The 26249-nt window shown below is 38.6% G+C and overlaps 2 protein-coding genes across 4 annotated transcripts in view; one reads left to right on the top strand and one right to left on the bottom strand.

The window, feature by feature from the left end:
* Positions 1–16828, top strand: part of PLXNC1 (plexin C1) — a 79000-nt gene extending 62172 nt beyond the window's left edge. Inside the window, exons 22-31 of the mRNA XM_060694829.2 lie at positions 726–903; positions 2049–2152; positions 2328–2385; positions 6011–6042; positions 6133–6240; positions 6742–6905; positions 8232–8379; positions 9732–9872; positions 11737–11811; positions 13018–16828. Of these exons, the coding sequence (XP_060550812.2) occupies positions 726–903; positions 2049–2152; positions 2328–2385; positions 6011–6042; positions 6133–6240; positions 6742–6905; positions 8232–8379; positions 9732–9872; positions 11737–11811; positions 13018–13122 (1113 nt within the window). The 3' untranslated portion in view covers positions 13123–16828. The remainder of the gene's footprint in view (positions 1–725; positions 904–2048; positions 2153–2327; positions 2386–6010; positions 6043–6132; positions 6241–6741; positions 6906–8231; positions 8380–9731; positions 9873–11736; positions 11812–13017) is intronic.
* The window catches only part of CEP83 (centrosomal protein 83), a 40610-nt gene continuing 27427 nt past the window's right edge, over positions 13067–26249 (bottom strand). For 2 of the 3 annotated variants that reach the window (XM_034403303.3, XM_034403304.3), the window contains exons 13-16: positions 23725–23854; positions 23226–23329; positions 22108–22285; positions 20880–21646 (exon numbers count right to left, since the gene is read on the bottom strand). In XM_034403303.3, coding sequence (XP_034259194.2) covers positions 21461–21646; positions 22108–22285; positions 23226–23329; positions 23725–23854 — 598 coding nt within the window. In that variant the 3' untranslated portion in view covers positions 20880–21460. Of the gene's footprint in view, positions 13325–20879; positions 21647–22107; positions 22286–23225; positions 23330–23724; positions 23855–26249 lie in introns of those variants that run through there. The other variant, XR_004588759.3, reaches the window with a different exon arrangement.

Here is a 26249-nt window from a genome sequence, read left to right as displayed (position 1 = left end):
TCTAAACCACTTATTTAGAAAAATAAGCACAAAGGAAAGGAAAATGAGAAAAGGGAAGAGCAGGTTTGTATTTGTACAGCCTAAGGCCAAGTTGTAGTTTTGTCTGAAGATGGGCAGCATGATCAGAATTCTAAAAAGCCCATGGATTACTTCCTATGTGTCTGTAAAAAGCCCTGGTGATTGTTTTTTCTTTAGCTGTAGATTTGTGAACATAATAAAGTAAATCTCAGCAAACTGTCATTTGTTATCTTGAATTACTGGAGTTTACTGTAATAAGTACTACCCTAAATAAATACTACAGGATATAAGTACTAGCCATAACTACTACTCTGAAAGCTTGGAGATGGTGAATTTTATGGAGTTTATCTGACAAAATCTAGACTGGACCGTATAGGAAAAAGAATTGCAGAGAATGAATTATGGAAAGAGGGAAACCCTTGTCAGAATGAAAACATTGGACAAGCAGTGATAGGACATAGAAGTAATAAAGAAAGGAAACAGGGAAAGATTGTGTGTGAAGGTTGTTCATTGTGTATGTATCTGAGGAAAGAAGAATGTGCATTTGGAGGTTTATCCAAGAGAAACGAATGTGAAGTATGATAATAATTTAGAAATCAGTGAATGCCATTCTTCCTGTTAAGTATTCCTAATAATCCTTATTATGTGTATTTTCTATCCAGTTTCAACTTTTAAGTCACTTTGAATGAATATTCACACTTTTCCAGGTATTAAATGTTGTCTTTGAAAATATCCAAGAAAATGAGTCCAGTGGCGCTACTCAGAATATCCAAGTTAAAATATTGGATTGTGACACCATTGGACAGGTCAAAGAGAAGATCCTACAGGCCTTTCTGAACAAGAACGGATCCCTCTATGGTCTCCAGCTAAGAGAAATGGGCCTGAGTAAGATACTAATAGTGCTATACTAGTTATAAATTCAAAAATAGCTTTTTGTTTTTGTTTCTCCACAACTGTATAATTGTTTTTATTATTTACTTTAAATAGTATTGTTTGCATTTTTAAAAACAAAAAATTATTATTTCGCTATTTAATGTATGAACTATAAGATTAACCTATTGAAGTTATTTAGTATAATTTATTACTTGAATATGTCTTGCATTTTTTTTGTAAATACATTTGTGGCTTTTTGCTGAAAAAGTATAATAGAAATGCACCCCTGTTATAGCTTAGCTGCACTGCTTTCTGAGTGCTTTCAGATACAATTCAAGGTGCTGATTGTCAGTTATAAGAAGCATGTCTTGGGGCGGGGAGGCTATATAAATTGAACAAACAAACAAAACCCTCCACAGTCTGGAGCTTTATTTGTAGATCTGCCTCTCCCCAGTTGCTTCCATCGGGCATGTTATCAGTCCCATCAGTTACAGAATGTCATCTTGCAGGACTCAGAAAGTGATCCTTTTCTATTGCAGCCATAGAGATTAGACTGACCATGACCCAGCTGATTTGTCAGAATGTTTTAAGGCTTGGATTTGATTCCATGGGCTGGGAGGTTAGTTGGAGTCCGTGATATGTTGGGCGTTTCTCAGTTATCATGTTAGGATTTAATACATTGTTGGTTCTGAACTTTATTTTGTTCTGTGTTTTTTATAAGTTACTAGCCATCCAGCTTGTTACATAGAAATGGAAAGTGATAAAAATCAAATAAAATTGATCTTATCATAAAAATTCTAAATTGCATCAGTGAGCAAGTATGTAGCATTGGACACAAGTAGTGTGTTAGAACAATGCTACAAATAGTGTAGAAATTTTTGTTGACCTAGAATATATACTGATAATATCCCCTTCAGCAGTGACAATAGCATACTTGCATAGTCACTTTGAAGTTTTTCACAAAATTCTACTGTGATAAAGAAAGCGAAGAAGAAATGTGATACAATTGCAAGCAACATCTTTTATGTGAACCGTACAAAATAAACAATACTATACAAAAAGAATAACATTTGCTTCACATAATATATTGCTTTAACTTAACAGGAAAAGGCTTTTTAAAACTAAGCGCAGATTAACTATTTTATTTGTGTTGTCAGCTCTTGAATCAGGTTCCCAAGCAAAAGAACTTCTGGATGTAGATGGTTCCTCCGTAATTTTAGAAAATGGAGTTACTAAGCTGAACACCATAGGTCATTATGGGGTAAGAATAAACATCCAAATGTGTTGAAAATTTGCCTTTGTTAGAGGAGTATTAGGCAGATGTTAAATTATAACATGCATTTTCATTTTGTTAACATATAGAGCATATGTAAAGTATGACAATTTGATACAGATTTCAAGAAAAGTAAGAAAGATGCTTTATTGTATGATTTCAGATTTCAGATGGAGCAACAATGAAAGTATTTAAGAAGATATATCAAGATATATCAGCTGGTAAAATAAGTAACATATTTATATAATATATTGTATTTTTGAAATTTTAAGTTTGTGGTAATTCTTTAAATTATAATTGAATTATAATTCAGAAGTTCATATGAACTGAGAATATAGAACCAATTTAGATATACAGTAATATGATAAGAACTAAAATTATTTAACTGAAGAAAAATTAAATATTCTGTTCTCAATTTTGGGCAGCTGTATGATTTTAAGAAGCTCATTTGCCCAGTCCAGGATTTCAATTCTCTCCGAATCAAACAAAATGAAATACAAATTGTATACTTCATGCCTTGCAAAAATCAACTCATAGAAGTCCTGGCAAACCCGATTTTGAAAAACTAATTGAAAACCAATTGTTACTCAATTTACTCCCTCCAGATGTTAATAATAATAACAATAATAATAATTTTATTTATATACCGCCCTTCTCCCGAAGGACTCGGGGCGGTGTACAGCCAAGATTAAAAACATAAATATACAATATCATAGTTAAAATTAATTAAAATCATTAAATAGTTTTGGCCAAATTTTAAAAACCCAATATTAAAACCCAATTTAAAATCATTCAGTTAGACAGCCCTGCCTGTCGGAACAGTAGGGTCTTGAGGGCAAAGTGAAAGACCCGGAGGTCAGAGATGTTACGAATATCCGGGGACAATTCATTCCAAAGGGCAGGAGCTCCGACAGAGAAGGCCCTCCTCCTGGGTATTGCCAGCCGACATAACTTGGCCGACGGTATCCTGAGGAGTCCCTCTCTGTGGGAGCGGACTGGTCGGTGGGAGGATATTGGTGGCAGAAGGCGGTCCCATAAATATCCTGGTCCTATGCCATGGAGCGCTTTAAAGGTGGTGACCAACACCTTGAATTGCACCCGGAAGACCACTGGGAGCCAGTGCAGCTTGCGGAGGAGAGGTGTTACATGGGCGTAATGAGGTGCGCCCATAACCACCCGCGCGGCTGCATTCTCGACCAGTTGGAACCTCCGAGTGCTCTTCAAGGGGAGCCACATGTAGAGAGCATTACAATAGTCCAGACGGGAGGTGACGAGGGCATGAGTGACTGTGCGCAAGGCTTCCTGGTCCAGAAAGGGACGCAACTGGCGGATCAGGCCAACCTGATAAAAAGCCCCCCTGGCTACGGCCGTCATATGCTCTTCTAAAGACAGCCGTGAGTCCAGGAGGACACCCAGATTGCGAGCCCTCTCTGTGGGGAGCAAAGATTCACCCCCAATAGTCAGCGATGGCACCAGCTGACTATACCGGGACTCCAGAAGCCACAGCCACTCAGTCTTGGAAGGGTTGAGCTTGAGCCTATTTCTCCCCATCCAGACCCGCACACCCTCCAGACAGCGGGACATCACATCAAGGGCATAATTTGGGTGGTTTGGGGTGGAGATGTACAGCTGAGCGTTATCAGTGTACTGATGGAACTCCACCCCAAAGCAATTTTGAACAGGAGCGGCAAGAGGACCGACCCTTGCGGCACCCCGCAAACGAGGCGCCTCAAGGTCGACCTCTGCCCCCCTGCCAACCCAGACTGCGACCGGTCGAAGAGATAGGAGAAGAACCACCGCAGCACGGTGCCTCCCACCCCCAAGCCCTCCAGCTGATGCAGCATGATACCATGGTCGGTGGTATCAAAAGCCGCTGAGAGATCTAACAAGACCAGGACAGAGGAGCAACCCCTGTCCCGAGCCCTCCAGAGATCATCCACCAACGCGACCAATGCCGTTTCTGTGCTGTACCCCCGCCTGAAGCCCGACTGATCCAGATCCAGATAGACAGCTTCCTCCAGGTACCGGGGTAGCTGTCATGCCACCACACTCCCGACAACCTTCGCCACAAAACGAAGGTTGGAGACCGGACGGTAATTTGCTAATACAGCCAGGTCCAGGGATGGCTTCTTGAGGAGGGGCCTTACCATCGCCTCTTTCAAGGCAGCGGGAAAGGCACCCTCACTCAAAGAAGCATTTAAAATCCCCTGGAGCCAGCCTCGTGTAACCTCCCGGGAGGCCAGTTCCAACCAGGAGGGACACGGGTCCAATAAACATGTGGCAGCACTAAGCCCACCCAGAATCCTGTCCATGTCCTCGGGAGCCACAGGGTCAAACTCTTCCCAGATAATATTCTCAAGACTCACCCCCGTCTCCCTCCCCGGACTCACCCAGTCGGAGTCCAAGCCTTCCCGAATCTGAGGACTTTATCATGCAGGAATTGCACAAAATCTTCGAGCCTGCAAGGGATCTTCCCGCACTTCCACCCAAAGGAGGGAGTGGGTCACCCTAAACAGAGCAGCTGGGCGGTTCTCTGCAGATGCGATAAGAGCGGAAAAATAGTTAGATTTTGCTGCTTTGATCGCCACTAGGTAGGTCTTGATATAAGACCTCACCTGTGTCTGGTCAGATTCGGATTGACTAGTCCTCCAAACACTCTCTAGGCGTCGTTTCCGACGCTTCATCTCTCTCAGCTTCTCGGAGAACCAAGGAGCCAATTGAGATCGGCATTGGGTCAGAGGCCGCAAAGGCACGACGCGGTCCAAAGCCCCTGCGGCCGCACTATCCCAAGCGGCCACCAGGTCTTCAGTTGAGTCGTGTGCCAGAGTCTCAGGAAACGGCCCAAGCTCCATCTGGAACCTTTCGGGATCCATCAGGCGCCTGGGACGGAACCATCTAGTCAGTTCCATCTCCCTGCGGCGGGGGGAAGCGGCTTGAAAGTTTAAGCGAAGGAGCGAATGATCTGTCCATGACAAGGGTTTAATGTCTAGGTCCCCTCTACCAAGATCATTCAGCCACTGACCAGAGATAAAAATCAAGTCCAGAGTGTGTCCTCCTGTGTGAGTGGGGCCTTGCACTAACTGGGTCAGGTCCATGGCCGTCATGGAAGCCATAAACTCCCGAGCCACCTCTGATGTCTCACCGACGGATGGCAGATTGAAATCCCGCATAACAATAAGTCTGGGGATATGAACCCCCACCCCAGCAATCACGTCGAGCAGCTCGGGCAGGGTCGCCACCATGTGGCAGGGAGCCAGATACATAGTCAGCAAACCCATCTGCATCCCACGACCCCACTTCACAAAAAGGGACTCACATCCGGCTATCTGAGGAACAGTGGCCTCCCTCGGACAAAGACTTTCTCTAATAATTGCCGCTACTCCCCCCCTCCCCTGGGCCCTCGGCTGATGAAATGCACGGAAGCCTGGAGGGCAGATTTCAACTAGGGGAACCCCCCCTCCTGGCCCAACCAGGTCTCCGTAATCCCAGCCAGGTCTACACCCCACTCCACAATAAGATCACAAATGAGGGGGCCTTTGTTAATTACCGACCTGGCATTACATAACATCAGTCGAGGACGAGATGTTGGGATTACTATTTTCTGATATTTGTAAGCAAGCATCTATTTCCACTTAAATATTAATGGTACCAGTTAATAGGAAGGACTACCACGATTAAAGATCTTACCATCTACATTGGCAGTAATCTGAATAAGAATAAATTTAGCTAACTATGCATGTTTCAGTGAATTTTTCCTGAGCATCAGCCTACTTTCTAGGTCATAGCTTGATCTTTATGTGTACATTCAGTTTACCCTTTTTCCCCCCTCTTCACCATGTTGACCAGATGGAGAATATTCTGAGGACTATTGCCATCTGGTAAGTCAGCTTAATACCTAGTAATTAGTCATTTGTTTAGCTCCTTAATCGCAGCATTTCCATGAACATCTGTGTAAACCTTTCTTACAGATATTACCAGATGCAGAAGCAGCCAAAGAAACACAGAATGCAAAACATAAAGGAAAACAAAAATTTAAAGTCAAAGAAATGTATCTCACTAAACTTCTCTCTACTAAGGTGACTCCAAAGTTTTATTTCTTATTGTAAAAGAATGCTATAGTGCTATAATTATTTAGTGTATATTCTGTTAACTTACAAAATGACTTGTTTGCATGTGAAAGCTAAAAAGCACTGGGGAAAGGAATATATGACAAAACTTTCTATTTCATATGTAAAGCAACAGCATTTTGGAAATGCTTTACATATAATTGAATACTGACCTTATTAAATACATAATTAAGTATAATTATGCACTAAATCATGGTTGTGTGCATCCATATATATAAGAAGGCTTCCTCTTTCACTTACATAAGTTGAGACTCATTGGAGTCTCAATTACACATAGAGGAGCTCTAAGAAAGGCTGCTTTCATGACACTTGATCAAATGATTGAGGATAAAGTGTTTGTGGGAATGGTGATTGAGGAAAATCACATATATTGGGTCAATTTTCCTAGATGAACATACGCCCGCGCACACACACACACAGTAATGAATTTTTTGTTTTGTTTTGTCATAGGTTGCTATCCACTCAACTGTTGAAAAGCTCTTTAGAAGCATTTGGAATTTGCCCAACAATAAAGCCCCAGTTGCTATTAAATATTTTTTTGATTTTCTGGATGCTCAGGCTGAAAATAAAAAAATTACAGATCCTGATGTGGTCCATATATGGAAAACCAACAGGTAATTTATGTGCCCACTGTAATTTGGCAGCATATAGAATATTCTTGCTTTTTGGCAGATAAAGTTGTTTGTGGTTCTGGGGGATTATTTAGAGTGAATTTGATTCTGTGACTCTTTAGGAAGTGAACAAGCCTATTAGCTCAGATAGATTTTCTGTGCAGCTAGTATCAACTGATGTTAATTGGGGAGGACTTCTTAGGTACTACAGACTCTCTTCCATTCTATAATACATGAAATTGTCAAGTTTAAAATATACATAAAACTGCTGGGTAAGGTCAACTGTCAGTTTGAGGTCAGGTATTATCACTCCAGTTATATATTGACTGAATTAGCAAAGTAACACCATTAAAGTCCTAGCCTAATGCCTGCAGGCTATATGGATACGATGGAGTAAACTGACTTAGTCTCAGTCTTGAGAAGACCAAGTCGCTATGTTTACTCAAGCCCCTCCCCCAATATACTAACTTGCAGTGGGATGTACTTCCCCATTTGAGATGGTGTGAAATCTGGGGTTCCTCCTGGACTCTCAGTTCCTGCTTGAAGAGTCTTTAATGCACCAGTTTCCTGAACTATGAGGCCCTTCAGATAGTCACTTACTAACCAGTCATTTCACAATTAGATTATTATAACATGCTCTGGATTGGACCTCTTTTAAAAACCATCCAGAAGCCAGTTTCAAGAATGCAGAAGTGGAAAAAAATACTTGGCCTGGCTTAGGCCTGGCTTTCTGAGAGGTTGCTTATCTCCAATTGTTTCTGCCCATCCAGTGTGAGCAAGCAAGGTGGCTGTGCTTTGAGCCCCAAAGATTAAACAGTGCCATCTTGTGGGCCTGAGGAAGCATGCTATTCTGTTGCAGTGCCTGGGCTTTGGAACATCTTCCCAGTCATTCAGGGAGCATTCACCCTTGGAAACTTTTAAAAATCTATGAAACTTTTAAAAACATGGTTGTTCCCCAAAGCAAATTGTGTATGCTGAATAGCTGGATGTATTGTTCTTCAGTCAGCCATGGTCCCTTTTTATTTGTATCTCTAATATTATTCTTTTTTTAAAAAAATTGTAAGCCATCCAGAATCGCAAAGAAATTGTGTGAACTGAATACATACATATATGCATGCATGCATACACACATAACAATTTCAGAAATTATTAGCACTGCAGGGCATATTGAAAATGTGTTCATCAATTGACAGTAAAATGATTTATATGTTACTTTTGGTTAGTGTTTTTTTACAATAAATATTTGCTAGATTTTGCAGGATGAAGGATTTAGCTGAAGGATTTATATTTATTTCAATATAACTTTTTAAAATACTTTTTTTTGTCTAGTCTGCCTCTTCGATTCTGGGTGAATATTCTGAAGAATCCTCAATTTGTCTTTGATATTAAAAAGACTCCACATATAGATGGCTGCCTGTCAGTCATTGCACAAGCATTTATGGATGCATTTTCTCTGTCAGAGCAACATTTGGGAAAGGTAGCATCTTATTTTTTGTGCATACCAAGAATTTCTTTTTTAAGTTTCCCAGGAAGGAGGGAGCATATTCAGAATGGGAGGTGGGGAGGCAAGAGGCAGCCCAGTCTGAAACTGGATAGGAGACAGAGGAAGAGAGTTAGGATAGTCACTCCCTAGCATCTTGTTAGTATAATAGTAGTAAGGATTCAGTCTAGCAAGATTCTGTCTATTGTGTGTTAGCAAATAAACAACTGAACTCTGGCTGAATTGATCTTTGTCATTCTTGGGTTTACAGAGGAATTCTTGGTGCTCTCTGAGTTTGGTTGTTTGCTTGCAGACATTTCATTACCCAACTAGGTAGCATCATGAGTACTAATTAGTGTGGATTTTGCAAACAACCAAGCTCAGAGAGAACCCAGGATTAAAAAGTAAGTCCTGTTAAGTTGTCCAGAACTAACTTTCAGATAAGTGAGTTAACAGGATTACAGTCTTCCAAGCACTGTACTATTCCTATTGAAAATGGTCATTTCATCTTTAAATTTGACTCACTGAAAAATTATTTCCTGAGCCACGTCCACATTCTTTTGGGAGCATAGTTTCATACCTTCTATGTCCATAGTTTATTTTAGAATAGCTTCATAACCTGCATAGAGAAATGTATTAGCTTCCCAAGCTCTTACCTAGCTTCCTGATATGATGTCTGCTAGACTAGGATCACACGGGATGCTATCTAGCCAGTTCAGCTCAGTTTGTGTGAACAAATTATTAATTTTTCCTAATTACCAGAAAACTCTGATCATTTTGCATGAATTGTTATCAAATCTTGTGGTGATAAGTTTGAGAAAGGGCCACATTTAGCACAAGCAAAGTTCGCTTTTATAAGAAAGGACTCATAGGCAGGAGGGTGCCCAGAGCACAAATGGGGTGGGGGAATCACACAATCAGAAGTTGGGATCAGATGCAAAAGCCCCTTTCTCTTCTAGGGCTGACCAACTGCCCTATCTTTCCTTTGTATCCTGAAAAGGACTCCATGCTAGTTTTCTGAGCTTCCCAATTCTTCTGTTGCTGTTCCTAGGAAAGTTTTGGTGCACCTGGCAAGAACCAGACATGTATTTGCCTGCTGGCTAGAAGACTATTCCAATGACACTGGTGGCCCTGATGTCCCATAAGACACTTTTCCTAAAACGTTGTACTCAGGGATTTCAGAGAATGGTTGTAAATCTGCAAATAGTCTATTATGTTCACCAAGATTGCCTGATATGACTGATGACCAAAACTGATTGTTCCCTAATTTTGACAATACAATGGGTTCACTGACAAATGAGGCATCTTGCTAACTTTTATGACCTGTCTTTTCTTCTTCCTCCTCAAAGGAAGCACCAACAAATAAACTTCTGTATGCTAAGGATATACCACTTTATAAAGAGGAAGTTAAAGCTTTCTATAAAGCAATAAGGGATTTGCCTCCACTGCCCAGAGCAGAGCTGGAAGAATTTTTAATTCTGGAATCACAGGTATCTATTATTTCTGCTGCAGCTGGAACTTAAACATATATTGTAAATGGAGTTGTATCTTACCGTATTTAAAGGACAATTCCCATTAATGAATTTATTCAGACACATATCAAAGGTTCCAGTAATATTTTCCTTTGTCTTTCTATGTTTATTTGTACAGTTGCAAGAAAAAGTATGTGAACCCCTTGGGATTACGTGGAGTTTTGCATGAATTGGTCATAAAATGTGCTCTGAACTTCATCTAAGTCACAACAATAGAAAAACACAGTCTGCTTAAAATAATACTACACAAACATTAGATGTTGCCATGGTTTAATTGAACATAACATGTAAACATTCACAGTGCAGGGAGGAAAAAGTATGTGAACCTTTGGACTTAATAACTGGTTGACCCTCCTTTGGCAGCAATAACCTCAACCAAACGTTTCCTGTAGTTGCAGATCAGACCTGCACAACGATCTCGAGTAATTTTGGACCACTCCTCTTCACAAAACTGTTTCAGTGTAGCAATATTCTTGGGATGTCTGGTGTGAATCGCTCTCTTAAGGTCATGCCACAGCATTTCAATCGGGTTGAGGTCAGGACTCTGACTGAGCCACTCCAGAAGGCGTATTCTGTGCTGTTGAAGCCATTTTTTTGTTGAATTACTTTTATGCTTTGGGTCATTGTCCTATTGCATCACCCATCCTCTGCGGAGCTTCAGTTGGCGGACAGATGGTCATATGTTTTCCTGCAAAATGTCTTGATAAACTCTGGAATTCATTTTCCCATCAATGACAACAATCCGTCCAGGCCCTGAGGCAGCAAAGCAGTCCCAAACCATGATGCTCCCTCCGCCATGTTTTACAGTGGGGATGAGGTTTTGATGTTGGTGTGCTGTGCCTTTTTTCTCCACACATAGTGTTGTGTGTTCTTCCCAACCAACTCAATTTTGGTTTTATCTGTCCACAGTATATTTTGCCAGTACTGCTGTGGAACATCCAGGTGCTCTTTTGCAAACTTCAAACGTGCTGCAGTATTTTTTTTTGGACAGCAATGGCTTCCTCCGTGGTGTCCTCCCATGTACTCCATTCTTGTTTAATGTTTTCCTTATTGTAGATGTGTCAACAAAAATGTTAGCATGTGCCAGAGATTTCTGTAGGTCTTTAGCTGACACTCTAGGATTCTTCTTTACCTCATGAAGCATTCTGCGCTGTGCTCTTGCAGTCATTTTTACAGGACGACCACACCTAGGGAGAGTAGCAACAGTGCTAAACTTTCTCCATTTGTAGACAGTCTGTCTTACCGTGGACACATGAACATCAAGGCTTTTGGAGATACTTTTGTAACGCTTTCCAGCTTCATGCAAGTCAACAATTCTTGATCGTAGGTCTTCTGAGAGCTCTTTTCTGCGAGGCATGGTTCACATCAGACAGTGCTTCTTGAAACCAGTAAACCCAAAACAGGTATGTGTTTTTAAAGGGCAGGACAGTTGTCAGCAACACATCCAATATCATCACACTGATTGGAATCAAGGTTGGCTCACTTCTGGCTCCAATTAGCTCTTGGAGAAGTCATTAGGCTAGGGGCTCACATACTTTTTCCTCCCTGCGCTGTGAATGTTTACATGTTATGGTCAATTAAACCATGGCAACATCTAATGTTTGTGTAGTATTATTTTAAGCAGACTGTGTTTTTCTGTTGTTGTGACTTAGATGAAGTTCAGAGCACATTTTATGACCAATTCATGCAAAACTCCACATAATCCCAAGGGGTTCACATACTTTTTCTTGCAACTCTAATTATTATTCACCATTTTTTGTGCTATGGATAATAATGGTATCTTTAAATATAAACAGTTCCTCAAACTTCTTTTTTTTTCTAGAAACATGAAAATGAGTTTAATGAGGCCGAGGCCTTGAATAAAATTTACCAATATATCGCAAGATACTTTGATAAGGTAAGAGTACCAATCATCTAGCCTGGCTAGTTGTGGGCTACTGAATGGCATAGCCATAGAATGGCTCAGGAACATTCCAATTAGGGAAGAAAGTGGTTACTGTATTAGCAATGCACATGATATATGTGGGCAATTTTCAACTCTAAAATTCCTGTTTGGCCCTCCCCCAATACTTATCTCTGCTTTTCTAGTTAGGACAGGGGAGGGGGAGAGGAACTGGACAGAAAGTAACTGGAAGTGAATAAACTGTCCCTTAAGGATTAATAATTCATATGGATTAATGGCCCTGAAGCAATAGGTTGTGATCTTTTTTATAATGACTGAGTCCCTATACCCTATTTCTATATCTATATCTACATATATTCCTATTCTATTCCATTCCATTCCACTCCTCTATTTTCTATTTTACCCCAGGCACCTTGCATTTTATTCTTAAGGCCAGTCCTGTTTCTCTACTGACAATACAGCATTGTTTTTCACAGGCTGGCTAATAAGATCATCTGGCGGGGGGTGGGGGGGAGAGATGAAGAAAGCAACCTGTAGTTTGGTAAAGACATGCCCAGTACATAAGTTACCCACCCCTTTTCTAAGATTTAATAAGTGCCAAAATTTAATTTAGGAGAATCCAGAGTTCCTTTGGGTTTTACATTCTTTTGTCTCCTGCCATTGCTATCTTCTTTGTCTTGTGCAACCTTTTAGAAACAAATCTTATTTTATGGAAAACTATGATTTCTATAAATAAAACACAGAAGTCAATGCATGTGAGGTAGATTAACTAGACTGACTTAATATAATTAGTTTCCAAACACACTGAATATCCCATTTTTTTCATGATCTCGAAAGCATTTTATATCTAACTGGCAGGTAATAAAAATGTTTTAGCACTCAATATGCCATTATTTATACTTGGATAGTTGATTCCTCTTGATTATTGAAGTTGGAGGTTTTTTTGCTTTTAACAGATATACAACATCCATTTATTGCTATTCGAGTTGTATTTACAGAAACACTTGTGACTGTAATTGAGGTTGCTAGTGCCAACAGAAGTGTTCATTTTGTGATTAATAATAACTTGCAAAGGAAGATGCAAAAATAGCCTGGCTTTAGAAGGAATGGTTACTTAAGCAGAGCTTACTTTTTAACATTGGGGGGAAATTTTTTTTTTTTAGATAAGCAAAATAAGCATACATTCTTTTGTTCTCATAGATACTGAATAAATTAGAGACAGAACGAGGATTGGAAGAAGCCCAACAGCAACTCTTAAATATAAAAGGTTTAATGGATGAAAAGAAAAAATGCAAATGGGCTTAGGAATTTAATTTTATAATTGGTGCTATTATGGAACCAAATTCAAAATATTGGTCAACTAGTTCTGTTCACACAAAATCAACAACCGATGCCCTCAGATTGGAACAGACATCTCCAGATGTGTCAACAAAGTGGAGCCTGGACTGAGATGTATATCTGCCTGCTGCTGGCATCTGAAGCAATCCCTCTATGCAGATCTTCCCTCCTATATAGATACAATCAAATAATTTTGGTTTATTTTTTTGCATTAAAAACAACCTTAAATACAGATCTTATATAAACAAACTGGTTGTGTTATCGTTCACAACTTCATCTAATTTCTATGCTGTCATTCAGCAGCAATTTATGTGCCTTAAAAAGACCTCAGTTGGTTTCTGATAAGCACAAATATATTCTTGTTATTCATAGTCTGAGCATCAAAATTAGAGAGCGTTCAAATGCTACATGGTTTTATAATGAAGTGTAGATTTTCAACTTCCCCCAAATAGTTACACATTGTGGCATAACTAAAAGTGACGTGGGACTGAAACAGAGGGGAAATTTCCACCCAGCACATTGATACAGCAAACAATTCACCTCTTGATAAAGTCGGTTTCATATCTAGTTCTACCGCTGAAGATGTCATGGACGCATCCATATAAATTTTTTGGCATGATCATGGAAGGGGTTTGCATTCTCTGTCTTCCGAACGCAAATTTACACTTTGAAATTCTTCCATCACTGTATCTGCACTTTTTAAAAATGGAGCTGGTAGCCTTTCCTATCTGTATTTTCATTAGTATATACAATGTTTCCCTGAAAAAAAGACCTTGACATATTTTTTTGAACTCTGAAATAAGCGCTTGGCCTTATTGCCATGCGCTCAAAAGCCCGATTGGGCTTATTATCAGGGGATGTCTTATTTTGGGGAAAACAAGGTACATGCATTGTAAATATAAGGGCAAAAATAAAAATTACAAAGAGGGTTTTTTAACAACTGAAGATTCATAAGTGTATCATAATTTTATTATTGACTATAAAGTAAATGTGAATGAGGGCATCACATAGATGTAGGCTCTTCCACTCAGCTTCTATGCCTTCCCTGCTATTGGAATACCAATTTTCTCAGTTATATTTTATAGGGCCCTGCAATGCCTGCATTTGAAGGCAAAAACATATTATCTGCAACTCCTTCAGGAAGTTGTATCTTTTCCTGGGATTGGGGTGGTGCAGAATCTCAGGAATAGATAGGTTTGGTGTAAGGAGTGCTATGTACACACTCTAAAGCACAGGTATCAAACACGCGACATCACGTCATCACATGACGTATCACAACTTTTTCCCCCTTTGCTAAACTGGGGTGGGCATGGCCAGCACGTGATGCATCCAACCTGTGGCCGCGAGTTTGACACCCCTGCTCTAAAGTGTTTTCTTGATTTCAAATATGAAGCACTGCTATGCTTTGTTGCCTATCACATCCTGCTCAGAGTAATATTTACAGGGAACACATCAGCAGATGTTTGCATGTGCTGTATCAATTTTTAAAATTTTAAATAGAAAAACTTAAAAGTGCCTCAAATAGTAGGTTTTGATCCCACTACTTCTTGCTAGGAAAATTCTAATGACATTGAAAAGATTAACTAGCCACTATAGGCTGAGGATTCTCTAGGGCGAAGGTGCCCAACCTTGGCAACTTTTAGACTTATGGATTCCAACTCCCAGAATTCCCAAGCCAGTATGGTTAGCTTGTTCTGTAACATACAAATAGATGTGTTCTAATATAGGAGTCCCCAACTCCCCAGCTGCAGACTAGTACCAGTCCTCAGCCCGTTGGAAACTGGGCGGCGCAAATAGCAGGTGAGCACATGAAGCTTTATTTGTGCATGTACAGAATTAAGTTGCACGCTTGAAACCATCTCAGCCTGCCACTGCCGGTCTGTGAAACCAAAAAGGTGGAGACCACTCATTGTTTCTAGGAAAATGGAGGGAAAAGCTATTCCTACATTGTTTCTTCTAAGATGTGAACAGGTAGAGACCTGTATATTTTTCATTGAATACATCTATGTAAAAATAAAAAGCAAACCATTGAGGCTGGTATTGTTTTTTTCTTTTTTCAGAAAATGTTTTACATCATGTGGAAAGTAGATTTTAGAAAATTAAAAGAATATTATGCACAATGTGACGTATTTACCAATAGGTGCCGAACGTTTCTCCCCCAAATAATTACCTATTAATTATTGGATGAGTAACATAGGAATGAGCAAAGCATACAACTGAGCATGGATATCTCTGAAGGCTAGACCAGAGCTTCCCAAACTAAATCCGTGATACAATGAATTTGTATATTCCCATCCCCCACAAAATTAAAATGATTACATTGGGATCAGAGTTGGGCAAGAAATAAGTATAACATTTTTTAAAATTAGCATTTAGTTTTTATATCAAACCATAATATAACCATAATAATCTTTGGAAATAAGCAATCCTCTCCTCCCCATATTTAAAATTTGTATTTTTAACAGGAAAGGGAAGGACTTGCTGACTTTAGTTCCTGAATTCAGTTTCATTTTGAAGACAGTTACTCTTATTCAGCAGAATCAGAAAGGAAAGGGGGTGATGATGGCTTGAGTTAAACCAGCTTGAGTTAAACACTTGCACAACACAGACAGATGTAAATTGCTTTCAGAATATCTGCCAGTTATTGCCCAGGCACCAGGGCTGCCCTTTTGAAGGGCAAAATGATGATGATGGTGCTTGTGAAAGAAAAAAAATATGAAAAAGACCATTCAGGCTTCTTGTTTGTCATGCATCACAGAGTTGCTTTGCATTCAGTAACTGTTAAGCCTACTCAAAAAAGGAGAGCAGCAAGGAAGGTACTCAGAATGGGATTTCCAAAAAATTAGCCCTTTTTAAATATCTAAATATGACCCTCTGCTTTCTTTCTTCCCTTTTTTCATCTTCAAACAGCTACTCTTTCCTGAATTGTCATGCTGTTTTTTAATGTTCTATTTCCACTGGGAAATGTGTATATATATTTATATTTCTCTGTGTGAAAGTGGTTTGTGCATGCAGAAAGGATCAGTACTGTAAATGGAGCATTTTATTTCATTTTGAGCAGTAGTTACTAAATTCATACATGTGGGACCAGGGCTGTACTCATTTATGGGGAAAATAATTTCCAATAAGCATATACATATGGAGGCATACGGTGGGGCAGGGAATGTCTAGGGCTGGTTTTAGCTGGAGTTTGTACACGGGATTTTAAAAATGTTTTTCAAAATTTCAATGTATTTGTTGTATATTGCATTATTGAGAGGAACTACTGAAATAAAATATTTCTGACAATCTCTGGAAACAAGCCAAATTTTAGCATTCCTACTATAAATGTATAAAACAATTTAAATTTATTTTAAATTTTATAGATGCATATAATTCCAATCTATTAGGCTTAAAGTAATTGTTTACAAGTGTAAATGGAGTTGGAAAATATATTGTATGCACATGTAAAATGTTTCATTTCACATATATAAACTGTGATGTTTGTTTTTGTTTCATTTGAAACTTTAGTATATATTCCAGTTTTTCAAGAAAATCAATGTGAAAACAAGTATAGCATTTTTAAATGGGCAGATAGCTTAGAATTTTTTTTTTTTACAGAAATCAATTTTATTCCAGAATTATAATTTTCATAACTAGAAAAAAAATAAATTTCAAAATTTTTATCAATCAACCAGAATGGTATTTGTGTATTTATTGCTTCAGCTAGTGAGAACACAAAGAGGATAACAATTGTTTTGAAAAAAATCAGAAAGTTAGCACATTAAATTTGTATTAAAATTGCTTAAAATGAAGATTTACAGTTCTTAAATTTGAAGAGAATGGAGACCAACTGAATTCTGAAGGAAATGTTGGACAAACAGGAAAAGTCCCCTTCCATATGCGACATGAGCCTGACAGCAAAAAAAAAAAAAAAAAAGCCTTTCCAGCAACTTAGCACCCCGCAAAGTTTGTAAGGAAGAAGTGATCCATCAGAAAGTCAGACCTTAAGCTATTTAGGACATAAAAAATTAATGCTATTACTATCAATTCTGCCTGGTACATCACAAATTTTTGGTTCCTGTATCTTGAATTATCTATGTGCCAAATTGTGCAATTGCTTCATCCATGTACCTTTTCAAGTATAATCCTACAATGTTGGGATCAAGGTGCTAACCAAAGCTGGATAGCTCATGAATGGACACACAATATAATTGGGCAAATTCAGCCTTCATTTAGGAATCTAGTAATATTCTTTTGGGGGAAATTGTAAACCTATACAAACCTATACTCTGAATCTGCTTTTATATTTCTAGTAGCATGAGTCATGACTAAATAAATGTTCAGCTTAATGTCCATCTTACATATTTATGTATTTACCTCCCGGTTGGACTATTGTAATGCTCTCTACATGGGGCTCCCCTTGAAGAGCACTCGGAGGCTCCAACTGGTCCAGAATGCGGCCGCGCGGGTGGTTATGGGTGCAACTCGTTGCGCCCACGTGACACCCCTCCTGCGCGAGCTGCACTGGCTCCCAGTGGTCTTCCGGGTGCGATTCAAGGTGTTGGTTACCACCTTTAAAGCGCTCCATGGCATAGGACCCGGGTGCCTTCGAGACCGACTTCTGCCACCAATAGCCTCCCACCAACCAGTCCGCTCCCACAGAGAGGGTCTCCTCAGGGTGCCATCGGCCAAGTTATGTCGGCTGGCGACACCCAGGGGGAGGGCCTTCTCTGTGGGAGCCCCAGCCCTGTGGAATGAACTGCCCCCGGAAATATGTAAGATCTCCGACTTCCGGGTGTTTCGCTGCGCTCTGAAGACCCTGTTGTTCCGCCAGGCCGGGCTATTAGCATAACGTTTTAAATTGGGGTATTTTAAATTTCTTGGATTTTAATTGGAGCCTAATTATTTAATGATTTTAAATTTTAACTGTTGTTTTGTTTCTGTGTTTTTAAATAGGCTGTACACCGCCCTGAGTCCTTCGGGAGAAGGGCGGTATAGAAATAAAATTATTTATTATTATTATTATTATTATTATTATTATTATTATTTATTTATTTATTTATTTATTTAGCATATGGCATATAATGTCAGGGAACTCTACAAATGCTAGACAAAATGCAGTTCCGACAGCCTAAATTGCTAGTTTTCGGTTTGATCCTTGCATGCCTGTACTTGCTGCATCCTAGGGGGACAAACTAGCTTGCACCAGTTGACTAGCAGTGCTCGGGTTGCTGGCTCTTCCGGGCTCCTCTGCGGGTTACACCTTGCTTTGCCTCATGTTGCATTGCCTACCATCTGGCCAGGTCCAACACCAGCTTCCGCTCTCTGCACACACGAACCCAGCTAGGTTTTTCCCACTGAAGTGGTATCCATTTATCCACTCACAATATTGCATGCTTTCAAACTGCCACGTGGCCGAAGCCAGGGAGTGAGTGATGGGAGAGCTGGGCTCGAACCACCGGAGGGCAGACCATTTCTGGCCAGCAATTCCAACATCATTAAGCCACTTTGCCACAACATCCCCATGCCCATTACTGAACATAGGCAATATTCAATGGTACTTACTGCTTCCTTGGAGTTCCAGTGGCATTGGTATTATTGATGGCACCTCATTTCAGACTTCCAGCACTTACATGTAGATACTGAGATATGTAGATACTGCCCCAGCATTTATATGTAGATACTGAACTGTACACGATAAGACAAAACTCTACGAGATTCTGTAAGTGTCAAACAGTGATCTCTTAAAATTACTTTCTGGAATCAGCCCAGTTGGAAGAACTGTAGCCAAAACAGTACCTCAAGGCCAATCCTGCCAAGTGGTCCATAGACTATTGCGAAAGGTGACATCAAAAGCTGCTGTGAAGTGCAAAGGGCTATTGTGGTTCTTGAGACAGAACAGAGTGTTTAGAAACAATATAGACCTCAATTTATGATTGTTCATTTAACAATGGTTCAAAATTACGATAGCCTCTGAAAAAGTGACTTGTGATCTGTCCTCAAAGTTACGAAGGTCACACTACTCTCTATCACAATTCAGATGCTGGGCAACCAGCTTGCATGTACATGTACATTGTTGTCATGTAATTGAAATTCACAATTTTTCAGTTTCCAACAAGCAAAGTCAATTGGGGAAGTTGACTTTGCTTAATGATCACATGGTTTACTTAACAAGCACAGTAAAAATTATTAAATCGTTTCCGGTCACATGATTCAATTTACAATTTATTACAGAAACTCTGGTCCCATTTGAGGTCTAAATCAAGGACTATCTGTAGTGTAAACTATCTAGGCCAACTTTTATTCCATAGCAAAAGATGTTCACATGACCCCAGGACACTGCCAACTGTCATAAATATGAGTCTGTTGCCAAGCATCTAAATTTTGATTACGTGACAATGAGTATGCTGCAGTGGTTGTTTGAAAAACAGTCATAAGTCACTTTTTCCAGCGTTGTCATAACTTCAAATGGTCATTAAATGAATGGCTGTAAGTCAAGGACTACCTTTACATGGTTCTTTTCCACACCCTGAATCAGAATGAGTGGAATCCCAATTGGAGGAACTATAATACATTTTGGTCTGATTTTCATTTTATTGTTTTTAGTTGCATTGCATTATATTCTGTGTGGTTGCATTAGTTGCTTTCTTTTTCTTTTGCATGCTACCTAGTTGAGTGGCCATGTACATGTTATAAATAAATACATGTTATAATAAATATATAAATATAAATATATCTAAGATCATTACAGCTAGCTCAAGTAAAGTCAATGATAGCAGCACATGAACTGTCCCACCCACACTGTTTTCCTATCAAATTTGCTGATTAGCCCATTGGAGATATGAGTCCTAACTCTTCATTTAGCTAAGTTTCAGTGATATGTCAGCTCAAGAGCCATTCAGAATAAGTGCTAGTTAACAGATGTTTCACTACCAACTAACTTTGTAACTCTTCTGATTAATTTACAAATTTAGTCACTTGAAACCTACGAACTGGCAGTAAAAATAGTCTTCACCTATATGTCAATCCTAAAAAAAAAGTAAAAGTAGCAGAATCACTTAAATTTGTTGGACAGTGGAATAATTCTATTCTATCATCAAATCCCTGAAGAAATGCAGAATCTGAGCTGCAGGGAGGTTTATTATTATTATTATTATTATTATTCATGAGATGATTTGTCCATTTAGCTTAGGCCTGTGATGGCGAACCTATGGCACGCGTGCCACAGGTGGCATGCAGAGCCCTCTCTGTGGGCACATGAGCCATCACCCCAGCTCAGCTCCACCGTGCATGCACATGTACCTCTTGCCAGCCAACTGATTTTCGGGTCTCTGCTGCGCATGAGTGGGGCACATGTGGAAGGTGCGCTGTGCCCCCCAGCCCATTTTTGATCCCAGGAGGCTGCAGGGAGGCCTGCTAGGCCCAAAACGGGGAGGGGGGAGGGGTTGTGCACACATGCATGGGCGAGCAGGGGAGCACAAGGGGGGTGTCACAAGCGCATTGCATTATGGGTGCCAGCATGCACACACACGCTTTCGACATGTGGTGACAAAAAGGTTAACCATCACTGGTTTATGCTTATTTACTGATTTACTGGAAACTGCTCAAAACAAATTAATGAATTGCTTTAGAAATTGTTTTGTTGCTTAGGTTATTAAAAGTTAAGGAGCTGTAAAATAAAAACAATCCACTAATCTCAAAATTTTTTATGGCTGTTAAATAAATAAAACACGGAGAAGATAGATTTTACAAAAATATATTATAAATAGATTTGATTAGTTAACAAAACTTTGATCTGTAACACACATTTTTTTGCATGTAGGAAAAGCAATATTCATATTCACTTAAAACGTGATTGTTATTTTTCTTGATATTTCGTAATATATTAAAGTGCAGATAGTAAAATATTTTTCAAAGGTAAAATTGTGGACAAAATTCATATAATGATAACAGAGCTCAAACAATGTTATTTTCCATTTTCTCAGTATTTTAAGATTACAAAGGTCCAGCTTGGTGAATTACAAGAATTACAAGAAATGGAAACGTTATATAGCAACCTGAAAACAATAGAGAAGGGGCAACTCCAAGAATTTTTTTTTCAATGTAAAACTATTAAAAATTTGAGAAAAGTATTATTAGCAAAACATTACAGTGCATCATGATTCTTAGAGTTTAAAACTAGAAAATTATTTTCCAAATATTTCAATTATAATTCTTTTAAAAAAATATTAAAAATAATACAAATGATGTAAAACAGAGCTTTTACCTATTTCACGGCACTTGTAGATGAATTTTTGGCAAAAAATGAAAAGTGTTTAATGGTTTATTTGGCATCTCCAGATGACAGATCATATTGTTCCACAAGCTTATTTCTGTCTGATTCAGTACTTATTTCCGACTGAGGTCGTTCAGCAGAAGCACCAAGTTCCCGCAGTTGGTTTCTCTGTGTAGTCTCTAGTTCTTCCAAACGTTTGCGAAGCAGTGAAAGTTCTCTTTGATGTTGCTCCTCCTTCACAAGAGGTAAAGGAGATGAGGAAAGAAATATAATACATTATTTAGCACTTTTATTTTTAAAGATATTGTAGAGCCGTGGAAGATTCAGGCTACTGGTTCTGGCTTTCAATGATATGTTCTGATTGTATAAGCAAAAAACAAACCCAGTACTTTAATACAATGGAGACAATAAAAATGCTTATATTGATTTATAGGAACTTACCTGTAGCCAGAGGAATTAAGAGAGTATTACATAGATTAACTAAAAGTTTAGGTAACCTTCACTGTAAAAAATCATTATACAGAAATTGTAAGATTTTAACCAAAATCAATAGAATTAAAGAAATGGTATTGCTACTTTTTTGCATAATTAAGGTTAGGAAAGTTATCATATAACTTTTGGGGAAAATATGAATTTTATTTTTTATGGTTTTTGAAACACTATTACCTATTCTGTCATATGGGAATATTACATACCTGAAGGAGAGGGAAGGGTAATTCTGGCCCAGGAATCAAAGATGAAGATAATAAGTTAGCTGGATTCAGTATTGGGATATTGGGAAAAAGAATCAGTCTGCGGAACTCATTATGTCTACGTTGCAGATCTTTTAGTCTTTTCTGAAGGCGGAGATGTTCTTCAAAAGGAATATTTTGCCTATAACAAATATAAATAACTAAATAAAAATTCTTTTCCTACTAATGTTTTCCTTGAAGTGTAGGGACCGGTCTTTTTTTAAATCAACCAAGAGTTGACCCATTGGTTGCGATACGAATTGACAGAAAACTTGTCTCCCAAATCTGACACTGTGGCCTGAAGTCACCCAGCCAGTTTCCATGCCTAACCCAGGACTAGAACTCACAGTCTCCTGGTTACTAGCCTGATACCCTAACCACTACACCAAACATCTCTCAAATAAATAATGAAATGCTGATGGGCAAATCCAACACAAGATTTTAAAACTGAATACTGCTTCCTTTACATATTCCCAATAAAACATTATTGCTTCTAAGTATAACCTTTTGATATCCCCCATTGGCGATCCATAAAATAAAAACATTTTGAGCCTGAAATAGGTTGCCTGAAGGCAAGTAGAAATGCTTCAAGTCTGATATTGTCCTGTTAACTTCAAAATGCTTCCTGTAGAGTTTAAACATCTTTAGAACAGTTCCAAAAGATTGGAACAGCTTATTTTCAACATGAAATGACTGTTTCCAATTGAAAAAGGGTTCTTTTAGTTAGAAGCATTTTTTATATTTCTAAAAGAGTTTCTGAAATATAGTATCATGGTTTCAAGGTAACAGTAGTGCTAAGAACAAAATATATGTATATATATATATATATATATATATATATATATATATATATATATATATATATATATATAGTACATACAGTTTTATAAAAAAAAAATATCAGAAATTTGCCAATTAATTTAATTAGTCTGTGGTCTTGACCAAGATAGGCCAGCTGTAGGTTCCTTTCAAAATAGAATGTTTTCTCATTAAGTAAGACAGCAAAGACTGTAGCTAAAATGTTTTAACAGCAACAGTATAAAACATTATGCAATTCAGAATCAAACAACATAAAATTATACCTGTTTAACACTTGGTTTTCTGTTTCTAGTTCTTCTCTCTTGGCTTCTAAGAGCTCTATCTTGTTCAGTAATTTCTTTTGCTTGTTGTCATTAAGTGTCTTTCTCTGTAATTAATACAATATACAAATTTATATTTTTTAAGGTTGACTCCCATGTTTAAATATGTAGCTGAATATTTGCAGCCTGACCAAAAACTTTCCCAATCACAAACATTCATCAGGAGAAATAGTAATGAGTGAATCAACTCTTGTTCTTTTGAAAGTAACTCATATGAAAAGGCTACATTTAGCACAATTAATATTAGCATCATGTTGTTTATATTAAGTTAATATATATCATGGCTTCTCAGCCTCACAAACTTAAAAGAAACTTTGGTAATAGATATAATTATGTTATAATGTTATTTACAGATTAGGATCTTCTTTTAGCTTAATTATGGCACAAATTTTGATTCAACTAAAAATGAAGAGCTTTTCAAAATTATGCATACGAGACATGCCTTTTTCTGAGCAACCGATGCTCGATACAATTTCTCTTTTGTTACTTTATACTTGTCTTCTATCTCTGTGACGTGCTGAGTAAGTTTATGTTTTTCTTCTAGCCACTTTAGCTGTTTATCTTCCAAATTCCTAAAAAACAAACAGTGGTTATTTTACAAATTAATTCTACTTCTTCACAGAAGTGAACATTATAAATCCACAGATGTGACTGCCATCTTTCCTGAATGTATAGAGAATACTTGATATGCCCAGATGAATTCCAGACAATCCTAAAAAGCATGTTTCTTATTATTCTATAATATAAACACTAAGCAAAAAAGATAATCTGTGAAGGATTTCATGCTGAGAAACTGAATTTCTTAAGTGTCAAAAAAACTTTAAAAACTTGCTTCAGAAAAATTTCTTTAAGCTACAATAAACTGTATTCAGCTATAGAGAAAAGTCTCTGTGAATCCCTTCCCATAAAGGCTGCTTTCTAGTGCAGGGGTCTCCAACTTTGGCAACTTTAAGACTTGTGGGCTTCAACTCCCAGAGTTCCTCAGGCAGCTTTGCTGTTCTAGTGGGCCCTAAGCAGCACGTCTTCTTGAGAGGAATCAGTCCTTTCGAAAACCTCCCTTCCCCATGAAATCCAGCAGGCCCCTACTCCTAGGTTTCCAGAATGCCTTGAATTGCTGGCTTTCCCCCACAAATATTAGGGTACAAGGAGACAGGAATTCAACAAAGGTGAATGTTGATATGTGTATTATATAGTTTGGAGTGCAGGAAGTTCTTGGTTTTTGTTTTGTTTTGGCTGTTTTATTACTAAGCCAGCGTAACACAGGGTACATGGTACAAAAGATTGGGGGAAGGTACCGTATTTTCCGGCGTATAAGACGACTTTTTAACACATGAAAATCTTCTCAAAAGTAGGGGGTCGTCTTATACGCCGGGTGTCGTTCTCCTGTAACCAGGCAGACCAGCCCGAAAGGCTCTGACGAGCCTTAAATGGCTCTGGCAATCCAAGCTCTGACGATCTGCTAATCAGACAATTTAGCTGGGATCGCCAGAGCCATGTAAAAGGAAAAAACTTTTTTCCTTTCACGTGGCTCTGGCGATCCAAGCTCTGACGATCTGCTATGCTAATCAGGCAACTCAGCTGGGATCGCCAGAGCCATGTAGAAGGAAAAAAGTTTTCCCCCTCCAGCTTGCTTACCTTAGCTGCTAGTCGCAACACTTGCCTTGCTTCACTTGCCTGAATCCATATCATCAGCAAGCAACTCCCTGCCTGCAATGAAGCAGGCAGGAAGTTGTGGACTTCAACTCCCAGAATTCCTCAGCCAGCAAAAAAAAAGCTGGCTGAGGAATTCTGGGAGTTGAAGTCTACAAATCTTAAAGTTGCCAAGGTTGGAAACCCCTGTTCTATTGGGTAAGTTTTTTTCCCCTTTGGGATCTTTAAAAAAAATAGTTAATTGGTTTTTTTTTTTAGTTGTTCTTTTTTAGACCTAGCCATTTAAAGTTTAGGAAGTTTTAAATTTAGCTTTCATATAAAAATAAAAATAAAAATAAAAATAAAATAAAATAATATTTGTGCAGCTTTCTGAGATTTAGTGTGTTTCTGTAGTGTTTCACTCTAACTACACAAACACACAAAATCTCACAAAGCTGTATGTGGAATTTTGTGTGTGTAAAGTGTGAAAGTTGGGTTTTGGGGCTTTTTGTGGCTGTGTGAGGTTCCTGCTTGTTGCAGGGGCCATTTTAGGTCTAGCACAGCTGCTTTTACATTGTGGGTGAGCCAGTTGTGTTGTGTTGTGTTGTGTTGTGTTGTGTGTGTGTAAAGTGTGAAAGTTGTTTTGGGGCGGGAGGTTTGTGGCTGTGTGAGGTTCCTGCTTGTTGCAGGGGCCATTTTGGGGCTAGCACAGCTGCTTTTATATTGTGGCTGAGCCAGTTGATGTTTTTTAATTTTTATTTGGTGTGCGTTGGAAGAGGGGTAGTCTTATACAGCGAGTACAGCCCAAACCCTATATTTTAACAGGAAAATTTGGGGGTCGTCTTATACGCCCAGTCATCTTATACGCCAGAAAATACGGTACATAAATCTTTTAAATAAATACAGAAATATTTAAACAGGTCTTTGCTATCACCCTGCTACCTACTTTTATTAAGATTGTGCAAATCTTTTGAAAAATATATAGTACTCTATAATATATATGAAAGCATATATTATCAAATTTTTAGTCTTTTTCCAGGCATAGGCAGCTGCTTCATAAGCTGTTTTTGGATGTCTTTTCAAGAATATTATTCATTGGGAATAAAGCACTGACTGTGCTACCAAAATTACTGAAGAATTCTGAAAATAATGGGTCACCTACATTAAGAACAGTATGTGAAATCCTGTCATAACACTTTGACATAGAATATAAATATTGTTATAAGACAATCTTGGTGGTAAGGATTCTAAAACAGATTATAAAACATTGGGTTCTCAAATTCCCTCCTTCAGAAGCAAACTCTTCACTCAGCCACCATACACTGCTGCCACTGTCAT

The sequence above is a fragment of the Pantherophis guttatus genome, chromosome 7 (genome assembly GCF_059756535.1).
Source record: "Pantherophis guttatus breed Tessera chromosome 7, ASM5975653v1, whole genome shotgun sequence".
Classification (NCBI taxonomy): Eukaryota; Metazoa; Chordata; class Lepidosauria; order Squamata; family Colubridae; genus Pantherophis; species Pantherophis guttatus.
The sequence above is the reverse complement of the archived record's forward strand: the minus strand, read 5'-3'. Positions and strand labels throughout refer to the sequence as shown.